The 25,411-nt window shown below is 56.4% G+C and overlaps 1 protein-coding gene across 2 annotated transcripts in view; it reads left to right on the plus strand.

Moving 5' to 3' along the window:
• PPARA (peroxisome proliferator activated receptor alpha) overlaps window positions 1-25,411 on the plus strand; it is a 51,609-nt gene that overhangs the window by 20,142 nt on the left and 6,056 nt on the right. For both annotated transcript variants that reach the window (XM_070411297.1, XM_070411298.1), the window contains 5 exons: window positions 7,251-7,508; window positions 14,207-14,367; window positions 17,244-17,382; window positions 19,424-19,626; window positions 23,875-24,322. In XM_070411297.1, the coding sequence (XP_070267398.1) occupies window positions 7,301-7,508; window positions 14,207-14,367; window positions 17,244-17,382; window positions 19,424-19,626; window positions 23,875-24,322 (1,159 nt within the window). In that variant the 5' untranslated portion in view covers window positions 7,251-7,300. The remainder of the gene's footprint in view (window positions 1-7,250; window positions 7,509-14,206; window positions 14,368-17,243; window positions 17,383-19,423; window positions 19,627-23,874; window positions 24,323-25,411) is intronic.

A 25,411-nucleotide genomic window follows, 5' to 3' on the forward strand; every position in this document is an offset into this window, starting at 1 on the left:
GAAATCAATAAAAACATATTATATATATATATATATATATATATATATATATATATGCATACTAGAGGCCTGATGCACAAAATTTGTGCGAAGGGCTCTGCTCTTGCAGCTGCGGCAGCTTGCCTCAGCCCTCCCAGCCCTGGCTTCGTCCGGAAGGTCATCCGGAAGGTCATTCGGCTGTCCGGTCTAATTAGCATATTACACATTTATTATTATAGACTAGAGGCCCGATGCACAAAATTCATGCAACGGGCTTTGCCCTCGCAGCCCCGGCTTCGTCTGGAAGGTTGTCCGGAAGGACGTCTGGAAGGTCGTCCGGCTGTTTGGTCTAATTAGCATATTATGCTTCTATTATTATAGACATGTATATATATATGTGCATGAACATGTATTATGTGTATATGTATGTATATGTATTGTGTGGAAATCGCACACTTTATCTTCCCATCTATGCTGGCACACACCTGGTGGCTCTGGCTGTTCGGCTGTGATGCAGCGTGCAGCTGTGAGTGCTCATGGGAAGGACGCGTGCTTCCGTCCCCCAGCAGTAGGATAGCTGCGTCCCAGGGTGACTGTGTGACCTTTCTGAGGAGCTGCCGGACCGTTCTGCAATGGCTCCGTCTTCTTCGTCTCGCCGGCCACTGGGAGACTCCGTTTCCCTCCACGTCTTTGCCAGCTCTGGTTACTGCCTGTCCCGTGGGCTCCCGCCATCCTGGGGGTGGACGCCGGTGTCTCGCGGTGTTTTTGACGCGCATCTCTGAGCGTGGTTTCCCGTGCCCGTGGCCGTGGGTAGGTCTGTTGGGGAGAACGGTCTGTGCGAATCCTCCGCCCGGTTTCTAATCGGGATGTTTGCCGTTTTGGTGCGGAGCTGCGAGAGTTCTTCACAGGCTCTGAATGCAGGTCTCTTGTCCGATGTATAATTTGCAAGTCTCTCCTCCCATTCGATGAGTTGTCTTTTTACTCTTGTGATGGTAGGTGCCCGGCAGGTGGGGCTCGTGTTGGCACAGTCAGGGCTCAGGCGCCCGCCCATCAGCTCCCTGGCGGCGGCGGGCACGCTGCTTTTGTCGCGAGCGCAGGCCTCCTCTGCCCACGGAGAGGGGTGTGTTCTGCTGGGTGGACTCTCCCTCCTGGCCTGATGGTCCCAACGGTGACCATCAGCTTCACCCGAAACGAAGGCCCAGCCCATCGCTTGCGTGGTCCGTTTCCGCCAAAGCCCGTGGGGCCTTCCTCGTTCTGGGGTGTCATCCCGCTGGGTTGCTGGCCATGCCCGGGTCCTCCGTTGCTTCTCTGAAACGTGCCTGGCAAACGCTCCGGCGGTCCCCTCCCCCGCCCCCCGCATCATTGGGGTGCCGTCTATAGGGGCCATGCTCCCGTTAAATGTGAATCTCACCTCCACCGACGTAATCTGGGACAAGCTTAGCGCACTCGCATTTCTCTGGGACCAACAGTGGTGGCTTCCTCTGGGTCCCCTGTCGCCTCCACAGAGCGCTGCGGGATTTAGCGCACTGAGCCGCTCTCAGGAGGAGGGAGAGCGCCGTGGGGAAGGAAGGACACATCCCAGGGCGGGGCCTGTGCGGACGGCGGGCGTGTTCCTGGGAACCGGCTGGGAACATGCTTTTTGCACATTTAGATAAAGGGACAGAGGCTGTCCACCCCTCTCCTGTGCCATTCTGGCTTGTCACCCATCTCCACATGCCAGGTTCTTCCGACAGCATGTCAGCGCCTCGGGCATGGCCGGGAAGGTTCTAGGTCGCGTGGCCAGGCCCTCGTGCTGGGCGCAGAGTCCAGGACGCGCCTGGTGTGACTCACGGTGTGACGCACCGTGCCCGCTCCGGTATCCCCTCTGTTTTCCATGTGTCTCGTCGCCGTTTCTGCAGTCTGGGAGCCTGTTAATCATTGGGCGGTGGTAATGATTAATCAGGTTCCGCGAATTCCTGGTGCCCGGCGAGGGCACAGGGGCCGTTTGGCATTTTTTTGTGGATGTTGAAATGTTACTTTAAACCCTAGGCCAGCACATTAAGCTACAAGGCTTCTAAGTCTTAAGCCTAACATCTGAGACGTACCCGGAGAAGCGTCAGGACTGGGACACGGCCACGGTGAGAGCGGCAGGAAAGTGCTTCGGTGAGAGCCGTCCTGCCTGCCACGCACGTCCTCCCGCACAGACACCCGCCTCGGCCCCCCATCCGCCGGCGAGGTCTCCCGGGCCAGCGTGGCAAAGCAGCGGTTTCTATGAGACGGCACTGCAGCTGCCAGGTGACAATCCCACAGGGTTTACAGGACAGGAAACTAGGGCGGGCGACTGAGCCACAGGGGCAGAGCGAGCGCTGACGACTGTGACCTTTACCTGACCTGCGAGCGAAATGCGGGATCTGAGTGTGAACATCCGTGTCCCGTGGCATCTGTCCTTCTCCCGGGTGTCGGGTCGCAGACGCAGAGCAGGGCTCCACAGCTGGGACAGTGCCGAGCGGTTATTTAACATTTAAAAAAAATATATTTTATTGATTTTTTACAGAGAGGAAGGGAGAGGGATAGAGAGTTAGAAACATCGATGAGAGAGAAACATCGATCAGCTGCCTCCTGCACACCCCCGACTGGGAATGTTCCCGCGACCAAGGTACATGCCCTTGACCGAAATCAATGGGACCCTTCAGTCCGCAGGCCGACGCTCTATCTACTGAGCCAAACCGGCCAGGGCTTAACATTTAATTTCAGAAAAGCCTTCGGGGTCCCAGGAAGCTCCTGTGAGGAGACAGAGCCGGCAGAGGCAGCGCCGCCCACGGAGCCGGCCCTGGGGGCTCTCTCCGTCTTCTGGTCTAGGGGTGGGGAGCCTTTTCCGCCCGGGGCCATGTGGGTATTTATAACATCATCCCGGCCATACCCAGGTACCACCTTACTCATTCGCCTGCTCTATGTGGTCAAACATCTCATTCACTCACCCCCGATGCCGTGGCAGGGCCAGACCGAATGAGGCCCGCGGGCCGGACGCTCCCCACCCCTGGTCTCTTCCAACCAGAGGATGAAACTGCCTTCCTTTCTTCAAAGCTCCTCACTTCCTTTACCGCCGAGCCTTCCCAGCTTCTCTCTCTGCGCTGCCTGCCTGAGAGCTGTGCCCGCCTCTGCGCAGGCCTGTGGTGACGCCTGTGTGTGCGGTCCTGTGCCCGGGCCGTGGAACAGGCCTCTCCCCGCGGATAGAGGTGTTAATCAGCGTCACCTCTGCCCCATCCCTGCCGAGGCGGGACCTGCCTCGCTGTTAGGCTTGGATCCCCGCCCTCTGCCCCCCTCGAATGCTTTGTTTTTCAATCCCCACCACGTGACGGTCACCCTGCCGGTGTCTGACCGCCTTCCCGAGGTGGACGCTGACTTCTGCTCAGGGCGCCCTCTCGCTCTGTTGTCTTTGGAAGGTGATCCAGGGCCCGTCTGGGTGAGGCGCAGGCAGACCTTCGCAGGCACTGCTGGGCGCCTCTGTGCCAGGCGCGGCAAGGCGCCAGGAGCCCAACGCCCGCTGCCTCGCGGGGATTGTCCTGGACGTGAGCTGACACAATTCGCAAAACATTCCCGCCCCAGGGAACGCAGCGCACGGCCCAGTGGAGACGGACGTGGACCCCGGCCAATCGGGCGCTCCCAGCCTGGAGCTGCGTGGGAACCAGCGGAGGCTGCCCCGGCCTCCTTGGCTGCAGCCCATGGGCCTGGTCTTCCCAAAGCAGATGCCTCCGTGTGAAAGGTGACCCCTCGATGTTAAGTACGTCCCCTGTGTTCACCTTCCCTGTGCTTAGGGGGCAGAGAGCGGGAATCAGTCTCTCTCTCTCTTCCCTTCTCTCTCTCTCTCTCTCTCTCTCTCTCTCTCTCCCTTTCTTTCCATTTCCCTTTTTTGCTTTGTTTTGTTAATCCTCACCCGAGGGCATTTTCCCATTGGTTTTTAGGGAGGGTGGAAGAGAGAGGGAAAGACAGAGAGGAACATCGATGTGAGAGAGACACGTCGATTGGTTGCCTCCTGCACGAGCCCCAACCAGGGCCTGGGCCAGGGGGGAGCCTGAAACTGAGGTACGTGCCCTTGACCGGGATCGAACCCCGGACCCTTGGGTCCGCAGGCCGACGCTCTGCCCACTGAGCCGCACCGGCCAGGCCTGGGCTGTTTCCTTTGTTTGATGCTCTGTAGTTCTGCATGCCCTGCTTGGTGGTTCTCAAGGAGTGCTTTGGTGGGTCAGTGTTCGGTCACTAAGACCCACGGCAGCACTTCTGAGGTCCACACTGCGTTCCGGAGGCGCAGGAGGCGGCCCTGACGTGGCTGTGGCGGCTCAGGAAAGCATGCGGGGAGCCCTGGGCCTCGGTCCCAGCAGGAGTGCTGGGGCAGAACGCCCACCTTTGCCGGGACCGGGCCTCGGCCAGCTCTCCCGGCGCCCCCTTCGCGGCCCTGGGCTGGGAGAGCTCCGTGCTGGGCCTCGGCCCAGTTCAGCCCTATTTGCATTCAGGATTCTTCTCCAGCCACTGGGCTCCATCCTGGGCGTCCCGGCGCCGCTGAGAAAGCCGTCCTGTGTCACGCTGCTTGGTGCCTCCCAAGCGCTGGCCCGGGACCCAGGGCCGGGCCGGTGTGCCCCGAGCACAGGCAGGGGCACGCGCCGATGGTAGACGCAGAGCGGGCGGCCCTGGGATGTTTCTGTGCCCCGAGGGGAGGCGAGAGCCGTCGGGAGCCGGGGCCCAGGACAGGCCGAAGCGCGGGGAGGCGGTGGCGGTGAGCCATGCTCTGCTCTCACCTGGGCCCTACCCGCTCCCGCCGGAAGCCCCGGGGCCGGAGCAGAGGCTCAGGGACGTGTAGAAAGCCGGCCTGGACGGCGTGGCCGCTCTGCCCGGGGTTTCTCCGTCTGGCGCTTGTTCTGCAGTGAGGCCCACGCATCTCTAGCTGAACCTCGGGTGGGCTTTCAAAGCCACGGAGCCCTGGCTGGTGTGGCTCAATGGATAGAGCGTTGGCCTGCAGACAGAAGGGTCCCAGGTTTGATTCCAGTCAAGGCCACATGTCAAGGTTGTGGGCTCGGTCCCCAGTTGGGGATGTGCAGGAGGCAGCCGATCAATGATTCTCTCTCATCATTGACGTTTGTTTCTCTCTCTCTCTCTCCCTCTCACTTCCTCTCTGAAATCAATAAAAAATATATATTTTTTAAAAAGCAATTGAGCCCTAACCAGTTTGGCTCAGTGGATAGAGCATCGGCCTGCGGACTGAAGGGTCCCAGGTTTGATTCCGGTCAAGGGCATGTACCTGGGTTGCAGGCACATCCCCAGTGGTGGCTGTGCAGGAGGCAGCTGATCGATGTTTCTCTCTCATCGATGTTTCTAACTCTCTATCCCTCTCCCTTCCTCTCTGTAAAAAATCAATAAAAAATATTTTTTAAAAAAACACAACTGAAAATGAAATGATGAGAACTCAAAGCATCCAAACTCCCGAGATGCAGTAGCCGGGAGCCTCACCTTGTCCCGTTCGTCAAAGACCAGCCCCTGGTGCTCTGACGCTCCCGGCTGGACAAGTGTCCGCACTGGGCTCTGCCAGGGCGCAGAGGTGGGTGGAGCCGGCGAGGTCTGGGCGTCCCCGGCCAGGGCCGCTGGTCGTCGTGGGCACAGGGGGGGGGGGCGCTGGCGAGGTCCGGCTGGAGACAGGTCGCAGGCCAGAGGTGCCGAGGTGATGGGCCGTCGGTCCGGAGGGCACAGGGCGTGGCTTCAGTGTTTGAGCAGAGGCTGGCCGGCCGGCCCGGGAGACACGCTGTTCGACTTTGTACCCGTGTTCCTCTGCTCGGCACCATAACAGAGGACCACGGGGCCGGCGGCTCGGACAGCAGGCAGCTCCTTCTTCCCGGCCGGAGGCCCGGAGTCCGAGACCCGAGAGCCAGCGGTCTGGTGTCTCCGGAGGCCTCTCCGTGGCTTGCAGGCGGCGACCTCGCTGCCCACCCACACCCCCAGGGCCTCTGTGAGTCCGATCCCCTCTCCTCCTAAGCACGCCGGTCAGATTAGGCGGGGTCCACGCGGAAGGCCTTTAATCTCGCCGCCGCCTCCTCGTCTCCAAGTCCGGCCACGGTCTGGGGCCGGGCTGGACCCCAGCGCACGGGCCGGGGGACACTGCTCAGCCCCCGCAGTGCCCACGGGAGAACGTCCTTTTGCTTGTGAGCTGAACCTGTCTGGCTTTGTCGGGGACTCGCCTACTTAGATTTTTTCAAATTCCGACGTGTCTGTTGCTGCACAAGCATTTCTTGGGCGTGCCCACGTGGCTGACCGAGGGTGCCGGAGGGCCTGTCATGCTGTGCCGACCGCCTGCCTGTCCCTCCCGCTGTCCCCGGGCCCCAGCCTCAGCCCACTGGCCTGCCTGTGTCCAGCAGGCTCCAACCCGCTGCTTCCCCCCGGGGCCTTGGCACTGGCTGTCGATTTGCTGGGACACTGTCCCCCGACTCCTCCACAGCTCACCCCGCCTTCCTTCAGCTCTCACTGTCCCCTCGGCAGCCGCCCCTGGGCGCCCGTGTGGACCAGAGTCCGTTTCCCGTCCGTCCGCCCTCCTGCGTCACCGTGCCCCTCCGACCTGCCGTCCATGTATGTGTTTATTTGCTCGCTGTCTGTGTTCCGGGAGAGCAGGGACTCTGTGTCCGCCGCCGCCTCCTCCTCGGCCGCCTCAGATCCGCGGCTTGAGCTCAGCACGCGGTGTGACTAGTGATGAGTGACTGATTCCCGGACGGTTGGCGAAGGTGCCTTAAACATTTTGTGTTTGAAGATTTTCATTTTCTTAGCTTGTCTAGACTCAAGCTGGGACCCAGGTGAGACACAGCCCAGCTCCCCCCGCCGCCCCCCTCCCACCATAGCCCTTTACGAAGCTGGGAGAGCCTTTCCAGAAGCAGTGCCAGAAAGTCCAGTTCCGCCGGCCGGCGCGGCTCATGGTGGAGCGTTGGCCTGTGAACCAGGAGGTTGTGATTCGATTCCCGGTCAGGGCACATGCCCGGGTTGCAGGCTCGGTCCCCAGTGTGGGGCGTGCAGGAGGCAGCTGATCAATGAGTCTCTCTCATCATTGATGTTTCTATCTCTCTCTCCCTCTCCCTTCCCTTCTCTCTAAAAAAATCAATAAAAACATTAAAAAAAAAAAAGGCTGGAGCAGAGGCAAGGTGGTCCGCCCGTCAGTGTGTGGAGCTGGGTCCAGGGTGCCTTCCTTGGCAAGTGATGTTTCCGTGAGCGGACGCCGTGCCCCTCGGGTCAGTCTCACCGGCCGCTTCTCTCTCCTCCAGCTCCTCGCAGCGGGTCGGCCCGGGCCGGGCGGCCGGCACCGCCGGGCAGGATGGTGGACACCGAGAGCCCGATCTGCTCCCTCTTCCCCCTCGAGGCCGACGACCTGGAGAGCCCGCTCTCGGAAGAGTTCCTGCAGGAAATGGGCAGCATCCAGGACATGTCCCAGTCCCTTGGGGAGGACAGCTCCGGAAGCTTCAGCTTCACCGACTACCAGTACTTAGGTAGCGGCCCCGGGTCCGAGGGCTCCGTCATCACGGGTGAGTGTGCGGCTCCAGGAGCGCCTGTTTCTCCGCTGAGAAAAGGTGCCTTTAGCGGGGGGGGGGGGGGGGGGGGGGGTGTGGTGGTGGTGGTGGTGTAGTGTCGCATCTCCTGCCGTGACAGTGACATCTTTCATGCGACGGCTGTAGCCCTGCTTTTGCCCCTCCTGTATTCCCTGAAAACAGACACCCCTGGTGTGATAAAAATGGCTCCTTTTCAAAAAAATGTATATTTTTTATTGATATCAGAGAGGAAGGGAGAGGGAGAGAGAGAGAAACATCCATGATGAGAGAGAATCATGGATCAGCTGCCTCCTGCACGCCCCACACTGGGATCGAGCCTGAAACCCGGGCCTGTGCCCTGACCGGGAATCGTACTGTGACCTCCCGGTTCCTAGGTCGACACAGCCACGCCGGGCTGCTGCTTTTTAAACCTGGACGTGCACATGAGTCAGCTCCCGCTTCCTGCGTTAAGAGCGACAAGGCCCCCCGCCCCTCGGCCAGCACGACTCAGTGGTTAGAGTGTGCCCTGCGGGCTGAGGAGTTGGGGGTTCAATTCCCGGTCGAGGGCACGTGCCTGGGTTGCACATTTGATCCCCATCCCTGGTCTGGGCGTGTGCGGGAGGCAATCAATCAGTGTGTCTTTGTCACATGGATCTCTCTCTCTCTCTCTCTCTCTCGCCCCCCCCTCCCTCCCCCCTGCCCTCCCCCTCCCGTCCACTCTTTCTAAAAACCAGTGGAAAAAATGCCCTCCTTCCTTGGCTGAGGACTAACAACCACAATAGAACTAGAACTCGGGTCCTTCCGGGGGCCTGCGTGTTTGCGGGCAGGGACCGGGGAAAAGGCCTCGTTCCGTAGGCAGCGGGAGGCCGGCCCCGCACGTGCTGTGGGCAGCTGCTGGTTTGAAGGGCCCCGTCGGGGCTGGGCTGGCACGGGGCTCCCTTGCGGAAGTGGCCTTGGGTGGGGACTGGAGCAGCGAGGAGCGGCAGCTGTGGCTGGGAATGGGTCTGGGTGCGGTTCCCGCCTGAGCGGGGGACACGGGGGCCTGGGGGAGTCGCGAGAAGGGTCTCCGTGGCCACGTCTGGGGACGGTCTCTGGCCCTTTCCCTCCCCGGCTCCTCTCTGCTGAGTTCTTGGCCTGGAGCTCGTTCCCCGACGGCCTTCTCTTCTCGCTCGTCCTGCTCCTGGAAGGTGGTTTCCGTGACCTTACACGGCGGGAAGCGCTGCTCTCGGGTAAAACCTGCGAGCAGAGGGCAGTGGGAAGTGCGTGCTCTGACCCCCCCCCCCTCGCTGGGGGCAGACGCTGCTGACAGGAGGAGGGTCTGTGGGGCGATGGGTGGGACAGCCAGGAACGGGAGCGGGGATGGGGGGAGCATCTTCTCATTCACGCACCTGCCTTGCATCTCCTTTGGTGAAGCTTCTGTTCAGATCTCAGCCGTGTTTAGGCCGAGCTGTCTTCCTGCTGTGGCTGCTGTGGGTCTGAGTACTTTCATTAGGTGCGGGATTTAGACCTTTTCCCTCCGAGTCTGGGCTTGTCTTATCGGGGTCTTTCCAGGAGCCTGACGCCCTGGATGGGACCGGGCCCACCGACCGGAGCTGTGTTCCTCACGGACCTGCTCTGCGTCAGCCCTGAGGAGCCCGTGCCTGACCCCCAGTCGCGTCCGGAAGTCTGCTTTAGGGTTGGCTGGCGTGTGACTCACGGAGCTCGTTCTTGTATCTGATCTACGCTCTTTCCTCTCCTTTCTCTTGCATCTCATTGTTCCAGCGCCTGCACTCTGACCTTTGCACCTTTGTCCAGCATCGGCCGCCCGTAGGCGTGGGGTCTATTTCTGGACCCTCTGTTCCGTTCCATGGACGCGTGTGTCTCCTTTGACACCAATACCACAGGACCCCGAGGTCGGGGAGCAGAAGTCCTCCAGCTGGTTCTTCTTTCTGAAGACGTTTGAGGATCCTGGGCCCTTCCATTCCCATATTGACTCTAGAATCAGCGTGTCCGTTTATCCCAAAGCAGCCTGCGGAGGCTTTGATTGGGGTTGCGTCGAACCCAGCGATCGCTGCGGGGAGAACGGACATGTTAAGAATGCTGGGTCTTCTGAGCCAAGACATGATTTCTCCACTTACTTTAGGTCTTTAACTGCCCGCGGCAATGTTTTGTAGTTTCTCGTGTCCGGGGCTTTCGCATGTCTTGTCAGATGTATGGCTAGGCGTCTCATATTTTTTTGATGCAATTGTAAATACTTTTCAAATTTCAATTTCTGATCATTTATTGCTGTTGATAAAGATACAGTCAATTTGCCATTGATCTTATATCCCACGCTCTTGTTAAACGGATTAATCCGTTCTAGTGGTTTTATATGCGTTCTTTGGGGTTTTCTACACAGATAATTGTGTCATCCGCACATAAAGACCATTTTCCTTCTTCCTTTTCTAGCTGGACACCTTTTATTTATTTTTCTTGTCTTATTACACGAGTTAGAACCTCCAGTACAACGTTGGATGTACTTGAAACATCCCCGCCTTGTTCCCGATCTCAGAGGGAAAGCACCCATTCAGTCCGTCTCTTGCCACTAGGTATGATGTTAGCGATAGTTTCTTACAACTGTTCTTCATCAAGCTGAGGAAGTTCCCTTCTGATGCCAGTTCTCTGCGAGTTTTTATCAAGAATTGATGTTGGATTTTTTCCAATACTTTTCCTGCATCAAGTAAGAGGATCAAATTGTTTTTCCTTCTTAGTTTGTTCATTTAGTGAATTACACTGTTTGATTTCCACAGGTTAAGACAACCTTGCGTTTCCGGGGTAAATCCTACTTGGTCTTCGTGTAGTACCCTCTTCATATACGTGCTAACATCCTAGGAATCTTTGCATCCATGTACATCAAGTGTATTGGTTCTATTTTCTTTCCTTGTAGTCTTTGTCTGATGTTGGTATTAGATTAACGCTGGCCTCAGGGGTGAGTTAGGGAGTATTCCCTTCTCTTCTGTTTTTTCGGACGTATTTCTGTAGAATTGATTTTATTTTTTAAACTAGAGTCCCTCTCAGCCCAGCCTGCACCCTTTCCAATCCGGGACATCCCTCTCACAATCCGGGACCACTGGGTCCTAACTGCTCATCCGCCTGCCTGCCTGATCGCCCCTAACTGCCCCTCCTGCTGGCCTGGTCACCCCCAACTGCCCCCCTGTTGGCCTGGTCGCCCCACGCAGCCTGCTGTTTGGTCATCTGTCCAGTTGTTTTGGTCGTGACGGCCCCTGGCTTTTTATATATTAGGATGCTTGATAGATTTCACAGATGAAACTATGTTCTTTCTTCTCCTCCTCCTCCTCCTTCTTCTTCCCCGGTCTTATTTTAATCTATGTTTCATTTTGGATAGTTTATTTTGCAATGTCTTTGAGTTTACTGATCTTCCTTCTGTCATATCTAATCTTCTCCCAATCCCATTCCATATATTTTTCATATCAGATATTATGATATCATGGTTTATTTTTTTTTACCCCTCTCTCTACCTAACATGTTCAGTCTTTCATCTGGCTTCTTGGACATTTAAAAAATCTCTTGTCTACAAAATCTATCACCTGTATGAGTCATTTCTGGGTCAGTTTCAGCGCATTGATTTTTCTCATTATGGGTCATATTTTCTGCTTCTTTGTGTGTTTTGTCATTTTTTTTTGATGTCATACATTGTGTTGGTGACGGATATTTTTGTCTTCCTGTAGATATTCTTGAGCTTTGTTCTAGGATGCAGTTCAATTGCTTGAAAAATGTTTTATCCTTTCAGGCCTTGTTTTGACGCCAGAGGTAATTTTGCCCGATACTGAGACAAAGCCCTTTGCCAAGGGGCCCATGAATTCTGAGGCTTCCCACTGTGAGTGGTGGGACCAGCGAGCGCCGTGTCCAGCTCCTGTGAGCCCCGGGGTGTCCCCTCGGGTCATCTCAGGTTGCTCCTGGGTCTCTCTTCTTTTCGTCTCTCTCGGCCGACAGAGCAAAGGCATAGTAATCGCATCCGTGCACATCTGCTCTCTGCCACTAGCCATCTCCGCGGGGGCATCCTAGCCTCCTCCTCTTGCATCCTTCTCGCCCAGCTCCGGCAGCGGGAACCCGGCTCTGCCCTCCATACTCGTTCCATCAGTTGTTCGTTCCCAGTACGTGTGCGGGCGGCGGTTTCAGACGTGTCAGCCCAGCCGTGGCTGCTTCAGCGGCTCCCGTGCAGTGCTCTTGGCGCTGCAGCCTTGAGTCTCCGACCCACTCATTCCCCAGGTTCCGAGGGCAGCGCCTCTCCCCCTCAGTGAGCTTGTTCCGTGCCTGTGGGGGCGCGGGGGCACGCTGCCTTCCATCGGGCTCCCCAGACCTCCCGCATTAGTTTTGCTTTATTTGCGACACTGAGGTCCGCTCGGTACTGTCAAGGTGTGTGGATTTTGACAAGGGCGTAGCCTCGCGCATCCACTATTGCATTTTCATACGAGTAGCTTCCCGACCGCCCAAGAGCCCCTGTGCCCCTGGCCTTCAGCCCGGCCCGCCCGGCCCCACCGAGCAACGATCGTCTGATTGTCTCCCCGGCCTGCAGCCCTGCCTGTGCCAGAACTTACGGCTGGAGCGCGCAGGCCGGCTCCCTCTCCCTCCACTCGCCTGCATGTGGCCTTGGGTGGGGAGACGCGAGAAGGGTCTCCGTGGCCACGTCTGGGGACGGTCTCTGGCCCTTTCCCTCCCTGGCTCCTCTCTGTGTCTCTCTCACATCCATGTTTCTCTCTCTTTCCTCCCACCCCCTTCCACTCTCTCTAAAAATCAATGGAAAAAATATCCTCAGGTGAGGATTCACAAAAAAATAAAAAGCAACTGATTCTGGCCAGTGTGGCTCAGTGGTTGAGCATCAACTTGTGAACCAGGAGGTCGCAGTTTGGTTCCCGGTCAGGGCACAGGCCCAGGTTGCAGGCTTGATCCCCAGTGTGGGGCGTGCAGGAGGCAGCCGATCAATGATTCTCTCTCATCATTGATGTTTCTTTCTCTCTCTCTCTCTCCCTCTCACTTCCTCTCTGAAATCAATAAAAAATATATATTTTTTAAAAAGCAATTGAGCCCTAACCAGTTTGGCTCAGTGGATAGAGCATCGGCCTGCGGACTGAAGGGTCCCAGGTTTGATTCCGGTCAAGGGCATGTACCTGGGTTGCAGGCACATCCCCAGTGGTGGCTGTGCAGGAGGCAGCTGATCGATGTTTCTCTCTCATCAATGTTTCTAACTCTCTATTCCTCTCCCTTCCTCTCTGTAAAAATAAATCAATAAAAAATATTTTAAAAAAAAACACAATTGAAAATGAAATGATGAGAACTCAAAGCATCCAAACTCCCGAGATGCAGTGGCCAGGAGCCTCACCTTGTCCTGTTCGTCAAAGACCAGCCCCTGGTGCTCTGACGCTCCCGGCTGGACAAGTGTCCCCACTGGACGCTGCAAGGGCGCAGAGGTGGATTTTGACACAGCCCAGCTGCCCCCGCCCTGGGTTGCACATTTGATCACCTGAGGGCACAGGGCTCCTGACTTGGCCGTCGTCCAGCACTCGAGCTCGGTTTCTGCGTGGACGTCCGTTGTCAGATGGCTCGGGTGAATCTGGGAACGTAATTCCTCTCACGCGTGGGATTCTGCGACCTGTCCTCCCAGTGGCCGCGCGTGGGGCTCCCCGCCCCGCCTCCGTGCCTGTACACGGTGGTGGCAGGGTTTGGAGTTAGCCACCCCGATGGGTGTGTAGTGACGTCTCACTGTCGTGCGCATTCCGTTTCCCAGCGACCGGCAACGGCGCATCGCGTCGTTTCAGACGCTCCCTGCGGCCGGTACGCCTTCTCCAGCGGGCGTCCGTTCAGACCGTGGCCCGTTTTTCAGTTGGGTAGTTTTATTATTGTGACGTTCAAGTCTCTTTGCATACTTGAGTCTCGAACCTTTTATCGGACGTGTGTTTTGCAGATGTTTTCTCCTGCTCAGTGGCTTGTCTTTCGTTTTCCTAACGGTGTGTTCTGCAGAGCGGACGTTTTAATTTTAGGAGCGTGCAGCTTAGCCTTGTCGGCTCAGGGGTTGAGCATCGACCTGAGAACCAGGAGGTCATGGTTCGATGCCCGGTCAGGGCACAGGCCCAGGTTGCAGGCTCCATCCCCAGCAGGGGCCGTGCAGGAGGCAGCCGGTCCACGATTCTCTCTCATCATTGATGTTTCTCTCTCTCTCTCTCGCTCTCCCTTCCTCTCTGAAATCAATAAAAATATGTTTTAAATAAAGAGAGAGTCCAACTTGTTTTTTTCTTTCACGGGTTGTGCTTTTGGCGTTGCCCACGTGGATTTTTATGCTTCGTCCTGGTGCAGTTTGCTGAGTTAATGCAGGAGAGCTGGGAGGAAGCAGACAGAGTAACGGGTTCTGTAGGATGCGTCAGGGGCCGGGGCTCGGGGAGCCGGTGGGTGGAGGGGCCGGCGAGACAGTCAGGTCTGCGGGTCCAGAACGCGGGCAGCTCGGCGGGCCTGTGGGCGATGCCAGTGCATAGCTGTCGTACGGGCACAGGAGGGGGTGGGACAGCCCAGCACAGGGGCGCCTCAGGCCGGGAGCCCCGCCCACAGCTGCCGCTCCTCACTCAGCCCCTCCCCTGTGCCATCAGACCGTCATGAAGCTGATGGAGACAGACGGTCAGGGGGGATGCTGAGAAAATTCACCCGTGTCTCCTGTCTGTCCGCAGACACGCTTTCCCCGGCTTCGAGCCCCTCGTCGGTGTCTTACCCTGTGGTCCCCGGCAGCGCCGACGAGGCCTCCAGCACAGCACTCAACATCGAATGCAGAATCTGTGGGGACAAAGCCTCGGGCTACCATTACGGGGTTCACGCGTGTGAAGGCTGCAAGGTACGTGGGCCCCCGCGGAGGAAGCAGGCGGCCTGCTCCAGGGACCACGTGTGTGTGATTTATTTTATTTTATTTTACTTACTTATTTTTAATCCTCACCCGAGGATATTTTCCCATTGATTTTAGGGAGAGTGGAAGAGAGAGGGAGAGACAGAGAGAAGCATCGATGTGAGAGAAACACATTGATTGGTCGCCTCCTGCACGTGACCTGACCAGGGCCTGGGCTGGGGAGGAGCCTGCAACCGAGGTACATGCCCTTAACCACAATCGAACCCGGGACCCTTCGGTCCGCAGATTGACGCTCTATTCCAGCGATGGCGAACCTTTTGAGCTCGGCGTGTCAGCATTTTGAAAAACCCTAACTTAACTCTGGTGCCGTGTCACATATAGAAATTTTTTGATATTTGCAACCATAGTAAAACAAAGATTTATATTTTTGATATTTATTTTATATATTTAAATGCCATTTAACAAAGAAAAATCAACCAAAAAAGTGAGTTTGCGTGCCACCTCTGACACGCGTGTCATAGGTTCGCCATCACTGCTCTATCCACTGAGCCACACCGGCGAGGGCCCTTTTATTTTACACACAATGTTTGTCATTTCGGAAACGGATGTGCAGAAGGCAGTCGATACGAAACGGAGCTAAGCAACAGGATGCCTCTCTTCGGAGAGCCGGGCAGGCCCTGCGCTGGCCTTGTGAACGCCGCAGGGACATGTGCTCTAAAGGCACGTACGCCGTTCAGGGCCCTTCACTGGGTACGAGGCTGGGAGCTTTGGCCCCGACTCTCGCATCCTCACCAGCACGCCGGGAGGGCAGGGGTCCCATGGCGATCGGAGACGTGCGCGTCTTTCTCGCTCCGCGGCCCACAGCGCCTGGCGACAGCCAGCCCGGTGCTGCCCGCCCCAGCGGCTCCTGACCCCACCACGACTCAGGCTGCTCAGCCGCCCCCACACACGTGACGCAGGCCCGCGGCTCAGCAGGTCAGGCCGCGCCCCGGCATTCTGCCCGCTGGGTCCCTGGCCCTTCGGTGGCTTTCCAGCGTGACCGTAAGAAGGACACGTGCCGACACCTGCGGCTCCCAGGGCAGCGCGTCCCTTTACAGCTCCATGCACATGTCAGGGCGGCCTTCCGCGCCGTGGCGCACAGCGGAGCTAGTCTGAGTGTCGGTCACATCGGAGTCCTGTCCTTGCGCACGCGGCACGCTTCCTAACGTGCGGAGATGCCACAGCCTCCGATGGACGCTGCAACCGCATCCTCCCAACACGGCACCTGCCTCGCGCCAGCCCGGTGCTCAGGTAGGACGGGCCCCTGAGCCAGCCCGGTGAACAGGTATGACAGGAGCCAGCCTGGTGTGCAGGCAGGATGGGCCCCATGAGGCAGTCCGGTGCGCAGGCAGGACGGGCCCCTGAGCCAGCCTGGTGCCAGGCAGGACGGGCCACATGAGTTTCCTTTTATATTTTATTATAATTTTTGTCTTTTAGGGAGTTAACATTCTCTTATAAAAATTCCTATAGTTTTTAGGCACAAATATAGATGTCACAAGAGAGGGAAAGTTAAGTTTGTGTAAATTGTGTCCGGCCGGCGTGGCTCAGTGATTGAGCATCAACCTATGAACCAGGAGGTCACGGTTCGATTCCCGGTCAGGGCACAGGCCGAGGTTGCGGGCTCAATCCCCAGTGTGGGGCGTGCAGGAGGCAGCCAATCCATGGTTCTCTCTCATCATTGATGTTTCTATCTCTCTCTCCCTCTCCCTTCCTCTCTGAAATCAATAAAAATATATTTTTTAAAAAGAAAACATTAAAAAACTTGTGTAAATTATAACAGGTCTGAGCAGCTCTTTGGGGGTTAGAATTGTGGCCCACAGGCCAGATGAGGACACATGGAAACTACTTTGAATTTTGCCTCTTTTTCTTGTTTCCGCTTTCACCTGTAATGATATTTAAATTTTTTTCAACTTGTCCCAATTACATCACTTTTCAGAACTATGTCTCTGAATTTAGCTCAAGCCAAAAGAGGTAATGCGTGAACAGGAAGGAGGTAATGCGTGAACAGGGGAGAGGTAATGCGTGAACAGGAAGGAGGTAATGCGTGAACAGGGAAGAGATAATATGTGAACAGGAAGGAGGTAATGTGTGAACAGGAAGGAGGTAATGCGTGAACAGGGGAGAGGTAATGCGTGAACAGGGGAGAGGTAATGCGTGAACAGGGGAGAGGTAATGCGTGAACAGGAAGGAGGTAATGCGTGAACAGGAAGGAGGTAATGCGTGAACAGGGGAGAGGTAATGCGTGAACAGGGGAGAGGTAATGCGTGAACAGGAAGGAGGTAATGCGTGAACAGGAAGGAGGTAATGCGTGAACAGGAAAGAGGTAATGTGTGAACAGGGGAGAGGTAATGCGTGAACAGGGAAGAGGTAATGTGTGAACAGGGAAGAGGTAATGCGTGAACAGGGGAGAGGTAATGCGTGAACAGGGAAGAGGTAATGTGTGAACAGGAAAGAGGTAATGTGTGAACAGGGGAGAGGTAATGCGTGAACAGGGAAGAGGTAATGTGTGAACAGGAAAGAGGTAATGTGTGAACAGGGGAGAGGTAATGCGTGAACAGGGAAGAGGTAATGTGTGAACAGGGAAGAGGTAATGCGTGAACAGGGGAGAGGTAATGCGTGAACAGGAAGGAGGTAATGCGTGAACAGGAAGGAGGTAATGCGTGAACAGGGGAGAGGTAATGCGTGAACAGGAAGGAGGTAATGTGTGAACAGAGAAGAGGTAATGCGTGAACAGGAAGGAGATAATGTGTGAACAGGGAAGAGGTAATGGGTGAACAGGGGTGTGGCTGAAGCCTTGACGTCCACTTCACGTCCCGCGCATCCCACAGGGGTTCTTCCGGCGAACCATCCGCCTGAAGCTGGCGTACGACAAGTGTGACCGGAGCTGTAAGATCCAGAAGAAGAACCGGAACAAGTGCCAGTACTGCCGCTTCCACAAGTGCCTTTCGGTCGGGATGTCCCATAACGGTAGGTAAGGCCGCCGTCGCCGTTCCCAGCCCGGGCCGCTCCCTCTCCGGGCTCCGGCGGAAGGAAAGCGTGTGCCGCAGCCATCAATGCCCGGGTCATGCCGCAGCCTGGACAATGCCCGGGTCTTGCCGCGGCCTGGACATTTCCCGGGTCGTGCCGCGGCCTGGACATTTCCCGGGTCTTGCCGCGGCCTGGACAATGCCCGGGTCTTGCCGCAGCCTGGACAATGCCCGGGTCGTGCCGCGGCCTGGACATTTCCCGGGTCGTGCCGCAGCCTGGACAATGCCCGGGTCGTGCCGCGGCCTGGACATTTCCTGGGTCGTGCCGCAGCCTGGACAATGCCCGGGTCATGCCACAGCCTGGACAATGCCCAGGTCATGCCGCGGCCGTGAATGCCCAGGTCATGCCGAAGCCTGGACAATGCCCAGGTCATGCCACAGCCTGGACAATGCCCAGGTCATGCCGCAGCCGTGAATGCCCGAGACAGGAAGCGCCTCAGGTAGCTGTGGCCAGCCCAGGGCGGGAGTCACCGTTAGAAGCGTCAGACTCTGAGACTCGGTGATGTGAGACTTTAAACCGATTGTCAGTCACCGATGGTAGACAGCACCGAAAGGTTATCACACGTAAGAAGTGTGTGCCATTGTAAGCATCCTACCCTGTTGTGAGTTTAATTGCATTAAAGCCTATTCTCATTTTAGAAAATGCCCGTTATTATGTGAAAATGAATTTAAAATAACGAGTTCAGCCCTACCAGTGTGCTCAGAGGTTGAGCATGGACCCATGAACCAGGAGGTCACGGTCCGACTCCCTGTCAGGCACAGGCCCGGGTTGTGGGCTCCATCCCCAGTGGGGGGCGTGCAGGAGGCAGCTGATCCATAATTCTCTCTCTCTCTCTCCCTCTCCCTTCCTCTCTCTGAAATCAATATAAACATTAAAAAAATAAAATAACAAGTTCATAGAAGTTGCAGCCTACCTTCTGGAAAAAGGAAAAGGGGCGGTGTAAACGCACTCCCAGGCTCAGCTTCATCTCCTAAATCACAGACCGATGACACACCCGTGACTACAGCCGTGAGCCCGTCCTACCAAAGCCACGATTCATGCTGTTGCCTTTTTTTTTTTTTTTTAAATATATTTTATTGATTTTTTACAGAGAGGAAGGGAGAGAGATAGAGAGTTAGAAACATCGATGAGAGAGAAACATCGATCAGCTGCTTCCTGCACATCTCCTACTGGGGATGTGCCCGCAACCCAGGTACGTGCCCTTGACCGGAATCGAACCTGGGACCTTTCAGTCCGCAGGCCGACGCTCTATCCACTGAGCTAAACCGGTTTCGGCCATGCTGTTGCCTTTTATTTTAACCTTGAATTTTTTTTTTAAATAGATAACTTTAGTGAGTTCAGAGAGAAAGAGAGTTCACGGAGAGAGAAACATCAGTGATGAGAGAGAATTATTGATCAGCTGCTTCCTGCACGCCCACAACCCAAGGCATGTGCCCCGACCGGGAATCTAACCGTGACCTCCTGGTTCACAGGTCGACATTCAACCACTGAGCCACCCTGGCCGGGCTATTTTAACCTTTTGAAAAGGGGCGGGACCCGTGGAGCCTGAGTTTTACTTTCTTTTTTTTTTTTTTTTTAATATATTTTATTGATTTTTTACAGAGAGGAAGGGAGAGAGATAGATAGTTAGAAACATCGATGAGAGAGAAACATCGATCAGCTGCCTCCTGCACACCCCCCACTGGGGATGTGCCCGCAACCCAGGTACATGCCCTTGACAGGAATCGAACCTGGGACCCTTGAGTCCGCAGGCCGACGCTCTATCCACTGAGCCAAACCGGTTTTGGCCTGAGTTTTACTGTCATCTCCAAAGCAGAAAGTGGAGTGGGGCCGACAGGCGGCTCTGACCTTTCCTGTCAGTTTTCGTTCTGAGTTTAATTCCCCGCGCGAACGTTCTGTGCCGCGGTCAGCCCTCCTTCCCACCAAATGCTCACTTCTGTTTGTTCCCGTCATTTCATCCCGCCCCCCCCCTCCCCCCCAGCAATTCGTTTTGGACGAATGCCAAGATCCGAAAAAGCGAAACTGAAAGCAGAAATCCTCACGTGTGACCACGACGTGGACGATTCGGAAACTGCGGACCTCCGGTCCCTGGCCAGGCGCATCTACGAGGCCTACCTGCGGAACTTCAACATGAACAAGGCCAAGGCCCGCGGCATCCTGGCCGGCAAGGCCGCCAACAACCCGGTGGGTGTCCGCTGCCTGGTCTCCGCGTCCGCGCTCCCCTGGCCGGTGTCAGCCTGGGTGGCAGGAAGGGGTGGGAACAGGCCGTAGGTGGTGGGAAAACGTCTACCCCGAGGCCCGGGGGCCAGGGAGGGGGCCCTTCAGTCAGAGACGCTAACGTGTCGCTCACCCTCTGTCCTCGGCTTTGATCTGCCTCGAGCTCCCAGCCACCACGTTCTTAGAATGACTGTGTAATTGGCACACACAGCTCCCAGCGACCACGTTCTTAGAATGAGTGTGTAATTGGCACACTCACAGCTCCCAGCGACCACGTTCTTAGAATGACTGTGTAATTGGCACACACAGCTCCCAGCGACCACGTTCTTAGAATGAGTGTGTAATTGGCACACACAGCTCCCAGCGACCACGTTCTTAGAATGACTGTGTAATTGGCGCACACACAGCTCACAGCGACCACGTTCTTAGAATGACTGTGTAATTGGCACACTCACAGCTCCTAGTGACTGCGTTCTTAGAATGAGTGTGTAATTGGCGCACACACAGCTCCCAGCGACCACGTTCTTAGAATGAGTGTGTAATTGGCGCACACACAGCTCCCAGCGACCACGTTCTTAGAATGACTGTGTAATTGGCACACTCACAGCTCCCAGCGACCACGTTCTTAGAATGAGTGTGTAATTGGCACACTCACAGCTCCCAGCGACCACGTTCTTAGAATGAGTGTGTAATTGGCACACACAGCTCCCAGCGACCACGTTCTTAGAATGAGTGTGTATTTGGCACACACAGCTCCCAGCGACCACGTTCTTAGAATGAGTGTGTAATTGGCACACTCACAGCTCCCAGCGACCACGTTCTTAGAATGAGTGTGTAATTGGCACACACAGCTCCCAGCGACCACGTTCTTAGAATGAGTGTGTAATTGGCACACTCACAACTCCTAGTGACTACGTTCTTAGAATGACTGTGTAATTGGCGTGCACACAGCTCCCAGCGACCACGTTTAGAATTAGTGTGTAATTGTCACACACAGCTCCCAGCGACCATGTTTAGAATTAGTGTGTAATTGTCACACACAGCTCCCAGCGACCATGTTCTTAGAATGAGTGTGTAATTGGCGCGCGCGCGCACGCTCGCGCACACACACACGTCCAGTTAGTAGCTACCAGATTCAGGGCTGTTTCTGAAGGGCATTTTGAAAAATCCCCATTTTAACGCCATAAAATGAAAGCATTTACAGTGGGGCCTTGACTTACGAGTGTCCCGACTAATGAGTTTTTTTGAGATACGAGCTGTCTCTCGGCCGATTTTTCGCTTTGAGTTGCAAGCTCAAAAAAATTCGGGTTACGAGCCAGCTTCAGATACCCCACCGCTAGTTGGCACAGCGAACATCACAGTGATTTGACATACGAGTAATTTGAGTTATGAGCTCCGTCACGGAACGAATTATTCTCGTAAGTCAAGGCCCCACTGTACTTCCCACCCACATGTGTTCCTGCAGGCGTCCTCCCCACACTCACGCTGCCTCCTCTTGGGCCCCCACACCTGCTTTTCTTCAATGAGAAGGCGGGGCACCCAAGGGCTTAGAAAGGCCTGTGCTGACGGGCACTGCACTGTTGTGGGCAGTTCTGGCCTCTGCCTCCTCAGGAGCCTCTGTGAGTGCCCCTGGGGACCCCCCCTCCCGCACGGCCTCCCCTGCCAGCCCGCGTCCTGCTGCCCCGCCCCCTCCGCAACCTCGTCACCTCTGCTGCAGAGCTCTCCTCCGAGCTGCCCTCAGAGAGGGGGCGGCGAGGTTGGCAGATGAAGACGTTGGCCTTTCCCTCGGAGCCCGGGGCTCGGGTCCCATGGGTGCTCATGAGTCGATTGAAGCCGCCTCCTTGGGAATCACAAGCTGGAAGCTGCAGTCACAGGAAAGGAAAGCATTTCCCGAGCTCCTGGCTTTCATGAACAAACCAACCTCTTTTCTGACGGAGCCTTTTCATTCCCACGGGCTCTCCCATTAAAGGGGCTGAGGTGTTGAGGAGGGTTCAGGCAGCTGTCAAACAAGCCACAGCCACGCCCGGCAGCCAGGGGCGCCTGCAAATTAGACCCTCTCTGGGCCACAGGGTCAAAGCAAAATAACCTTTAAAATGTTTTTTAATTGATTTTAGAGAGAGGGAGGGAGGGGAGAGAGAGAGGGGAGTTGTTGCACGTATTCATGCATTCATCGGATGCCTTGTGGTGCCCTGCCCGGGGACTGAACCGCAGCCTGGGCGTATCGGGATGACAGCGAACCACTGAGCCACCCGGGCAGCCTTTTCCCTTGGCATTTCCGTCCTGGAGGTGACTAGTGAGTGCGGCCCGAGGTAGAGGAACCGACGCCCTGATTCCTTCACGTCGTCTTAGGTCTCTGACATCTTCGCTCTCCCTGGGATTTTCAGAACTTAAAGGAAACTTAAAACTTATCTTTACTCTTTTTAAAAAAAATATATGTTTTTATTGATTTGAGAGAGAGGGAGAGAGACAGACATCAATGTTGAGCATTGACCCATGGAGGTCACCATTCAATTCCAGGTTAGGGCACAGGCCTGGGTTGCGGGCTTAGATCCCCAGTGTGGGGCGTGCAGAAGGCAGCTGATCGATGATTCTCTCTCATCATCAATGTTTCTATCTCCCTCTCCCTTCATCTCTGAAATCAATAAAAATATGTTGAAAAAATAATTTTAAAAAATAAAAAGTAAAGCAAGGAGACGACCTCTTGACATGTGGCTGAGAACGCGCTCTGAAACTAGTTGGGGAAGGAGTTCCCCCGTCATTCTCCACATCGCGGCGCCGGGCGAGGCTCCCGGCACCCCAGGACCAGCCCGGCTCTCAGACGGCTGCCTGGCGCCACGCCGGGCCTTCCTCCTGCTCGGTGGGAATACGCATGCGACTTAAGTTGTCCCTGGATTGAAAAACAGACCTAATATTTTATACCATTCCTAGAAATGTGTAGTGAAACCCAACCAGAAGTCATGAACTAATTCCATCCAGAGCGATCCTGCCACAACTCACAGATGTTCCCTAAAAGATGGCGCTGCCTCGCTTTCCACAGGAAATGCCATTTCACTGTCCTCTGGGGCTGGGTTGTCCTAAGTGACATCGTCACACACACAGGATGGCGTGGGGCGTGAGCAGAGGCGGCGTGGGTCAGCGGGGAGCCTGCGGGTCTTGGCGGGGCGCCGGCGGGGGCCGGGCGCTGTCTGCCCCGCGCTGCTCACACTCTGACGACTGCTTACGCGTTGGGAACGGCCACTTGTGATGTCAGACGTGAGCGGACTCAGACCTGAGCGTCAAGGGCAGGTTCCGAAGGGAAGGCTCAGCTGCGCGGGTTTTTAAACAGTCTCACCACCAATGTGGAAGTTGGGCAAGTTTCTAGGTGTTTTAGCTCCAGTTGCTCTGTAGCTTTTTTTAAACATATAAATATATATATTGCTCGACTTCAGAGAGGAGGGAGAAGGAGAGAGAGAGAGAGAGAAACATCAATGATGAGAGAGAATCATGGATCGGCTGCCTCCTGCTGGGGATCGAGCCACAACCCGGGCCTGTGCCCTGAGCAGAATCAAACTGTGACCCCCTGATTCACAGGTCGACGCTCAACCATGGAGCCAGGCCGGCCGGGCACCTCCACCAGGTCTTTAGAGAGGGCAGGCCCCGGGGGTTTAGGAGGGAATGGCGGGGGGGGCGTGTGGCCTGTGCCGCGGGGCTTGTCAGCTGGTCCAGCGTTGGGGCTCTGACGGGAAGGGGTCAGTCCCGTCCCCAGCTTTCCCGTTACCCCAGAGCGGGGCTCTGACCAGCTTGTTTGCTTATCTCCCACGAACGCCGACCTTCCGAGTTGTGTGTTCTGGCGTCAGGTAGATGGCTTCCGTGAAGTCCACGGGCGGTACCACCGGGCAGGGCCGTAACCGGCGGCTGCAGGAGCCGTCAGGATCCGGAGAAGGTTCTAACGCAGTGAAAGCGCTTTGCCAATACTGTCTCGTTAGCTTTCGTGCCAAGGTCCGTACCTCACTTTCTGAGCAGTGTCACCCCCCTTTCCCCCGGGTCAGGCGGTGACGCGTGTCCCACTGACCCTGCTGCTGGCTCTCCATTGAGGTCCCCTCGTCCCCGCTGATCTGAGGTTCTTTAAGGACGGGGACCACGCTCTGTACCCGCCGCAGCTCTCCCGGCGATCGGGGTGCACGGCAGGAGGACGGGTGTCACCGGTCGCCTGACTGGGCCCTGCTTTCCTTGCAGCCCTTCGTCATCCACGACATGGAGACGCTGTGCATGGCCGAGAAGACGCTGGTGGCCAAGCTGGTGGCCAACGGCATCCAGAACAAGGAGGCGGAGGTGCGCATCTTCCACTGCTGCCAGTGCACGTCCGTGGAGACCGTGACGGAGCTCACGGAGTTCGCCAAGGCCATCCCCGGCTTCGCGGGCCTGGACCTCAACGACCAGGTCACGCTGCTCAAGTACGGCGTGTACGAGGCCATCTTCGCCATGCTGGCGTCCGTCATGAACAAGGACGGCATGCTGGTGGCCTGCGGCAGCGGCTTCATCACGCGCGAGTTCCTCAAGAGCCTGCGCAAGCCCTTCTGCGACATCATGGAGCCCAAGTTCGACTTCGCCATGAAGTTCAACGCCCTGGAGCTGGACGACAGCGACATCGCCCTGTTCGTGGCGGCCATCATCTGCTGCGGCGGTGAGTCGGCGGCGCCGTCTGCTCCCTGGCACTCACACTCCCCTGGGGCGGGGGGCAGCGGTAGGTCCGACGGGGTGTGGGTGTTGCCGTCGTGGAGCCGGCACCGGGGGGAGGGGAAAGGGAGAGGGATATGGGCCCCCATAGTGCCACCAACCAGAAGCAAGTGAGTTACACCAACAGGGCACCGCGTATTATTGTCCGTTATGTGTGCTCTGGTTACAGTTATGACATGTAAATACCGGTATATGTTCTGCTTGTAACTAGCACGTCACATAGCCCTACAGTAGCATGTCAGGTCTGGTTGGCAGTCGTGATGTCATGCAGTGTGTGGTGCGTCACGTGGCGACAGGCGTGCGCCGCACCACGTTTCGGTCAATGAGGACCCGCACCAGGCGGTCCCGCGGGTCACGGTGGGGCTGGAAGCCTCCTGTCGCAGGTGAGGCTTGGGACTCGGCACCGCACTCCGCGCGGTGGCCGTGCGGGTGGACACGCCTGCTGGGCGGCCGCCACGGCGCAGCGCGGGGTGAGGGGCAGCGCGCGTGACGTCATAAACGGCTGTACCGGCTCCTCCCGCTCCCCTCACCGTCCTGTCAGCGTGAACTCCCTCGACGTTCAGACAGAAACGCCTCTGACGGCAGCCGTGCTGCGCGAGGGCCTCACGCCTCGGGTCGTCTCTATCCGTCGTCTCCTCCTGTGCTTCATTGGACCTCTGGTTGTTTTGTTTTGTTTTTAATCCGATGCTGGGGTCCTGCCCCAGCAGGTCCAGGGGTCCCCAAAGGTGTGGACGGAGTCGGCGAAGAAGGAACGACACGAAGACAGCCTTCAGTTGATCAGCAGCCTAGTCAGGACCTATAGCCAGGATCTCCAGCCAAAGTTCTGGTCAGGAGTTCTGGTCAGGAACTGATGAGGATCTGATGTTTATTGTCTTGTTACATCCGTATTTATACCAGCCGATTTTAATCCTGTCAATTTCTATTACAAAGGTTAGGGCGTTTCTTATCTCCATTCCAGGGAGTAAAGATTATGTAGCTTAACTACCCGCCTGGCACTTAATTAAGAGGTTGTATCCCCTCCCTAACCTCAGGGAAA

This window comes from Myotis yumanensis, unplaced genomic scaffold (assembly GCF_028538775.1).
Source record: "Myotis yumanensis isolate MYYU_CA2020_CCGP unplaced genomic scaffold, mMyoYum1.0.hap1 SCAF_3, whole genome shotgun sequence".
NCBI classification, from domain to species: domain Eukaryota; kingdom Metazoa; phylum Chordata; class Mammalia; order Chiroptera; family Vespertilionidae; genus Myotis; species Myotis yumanensis.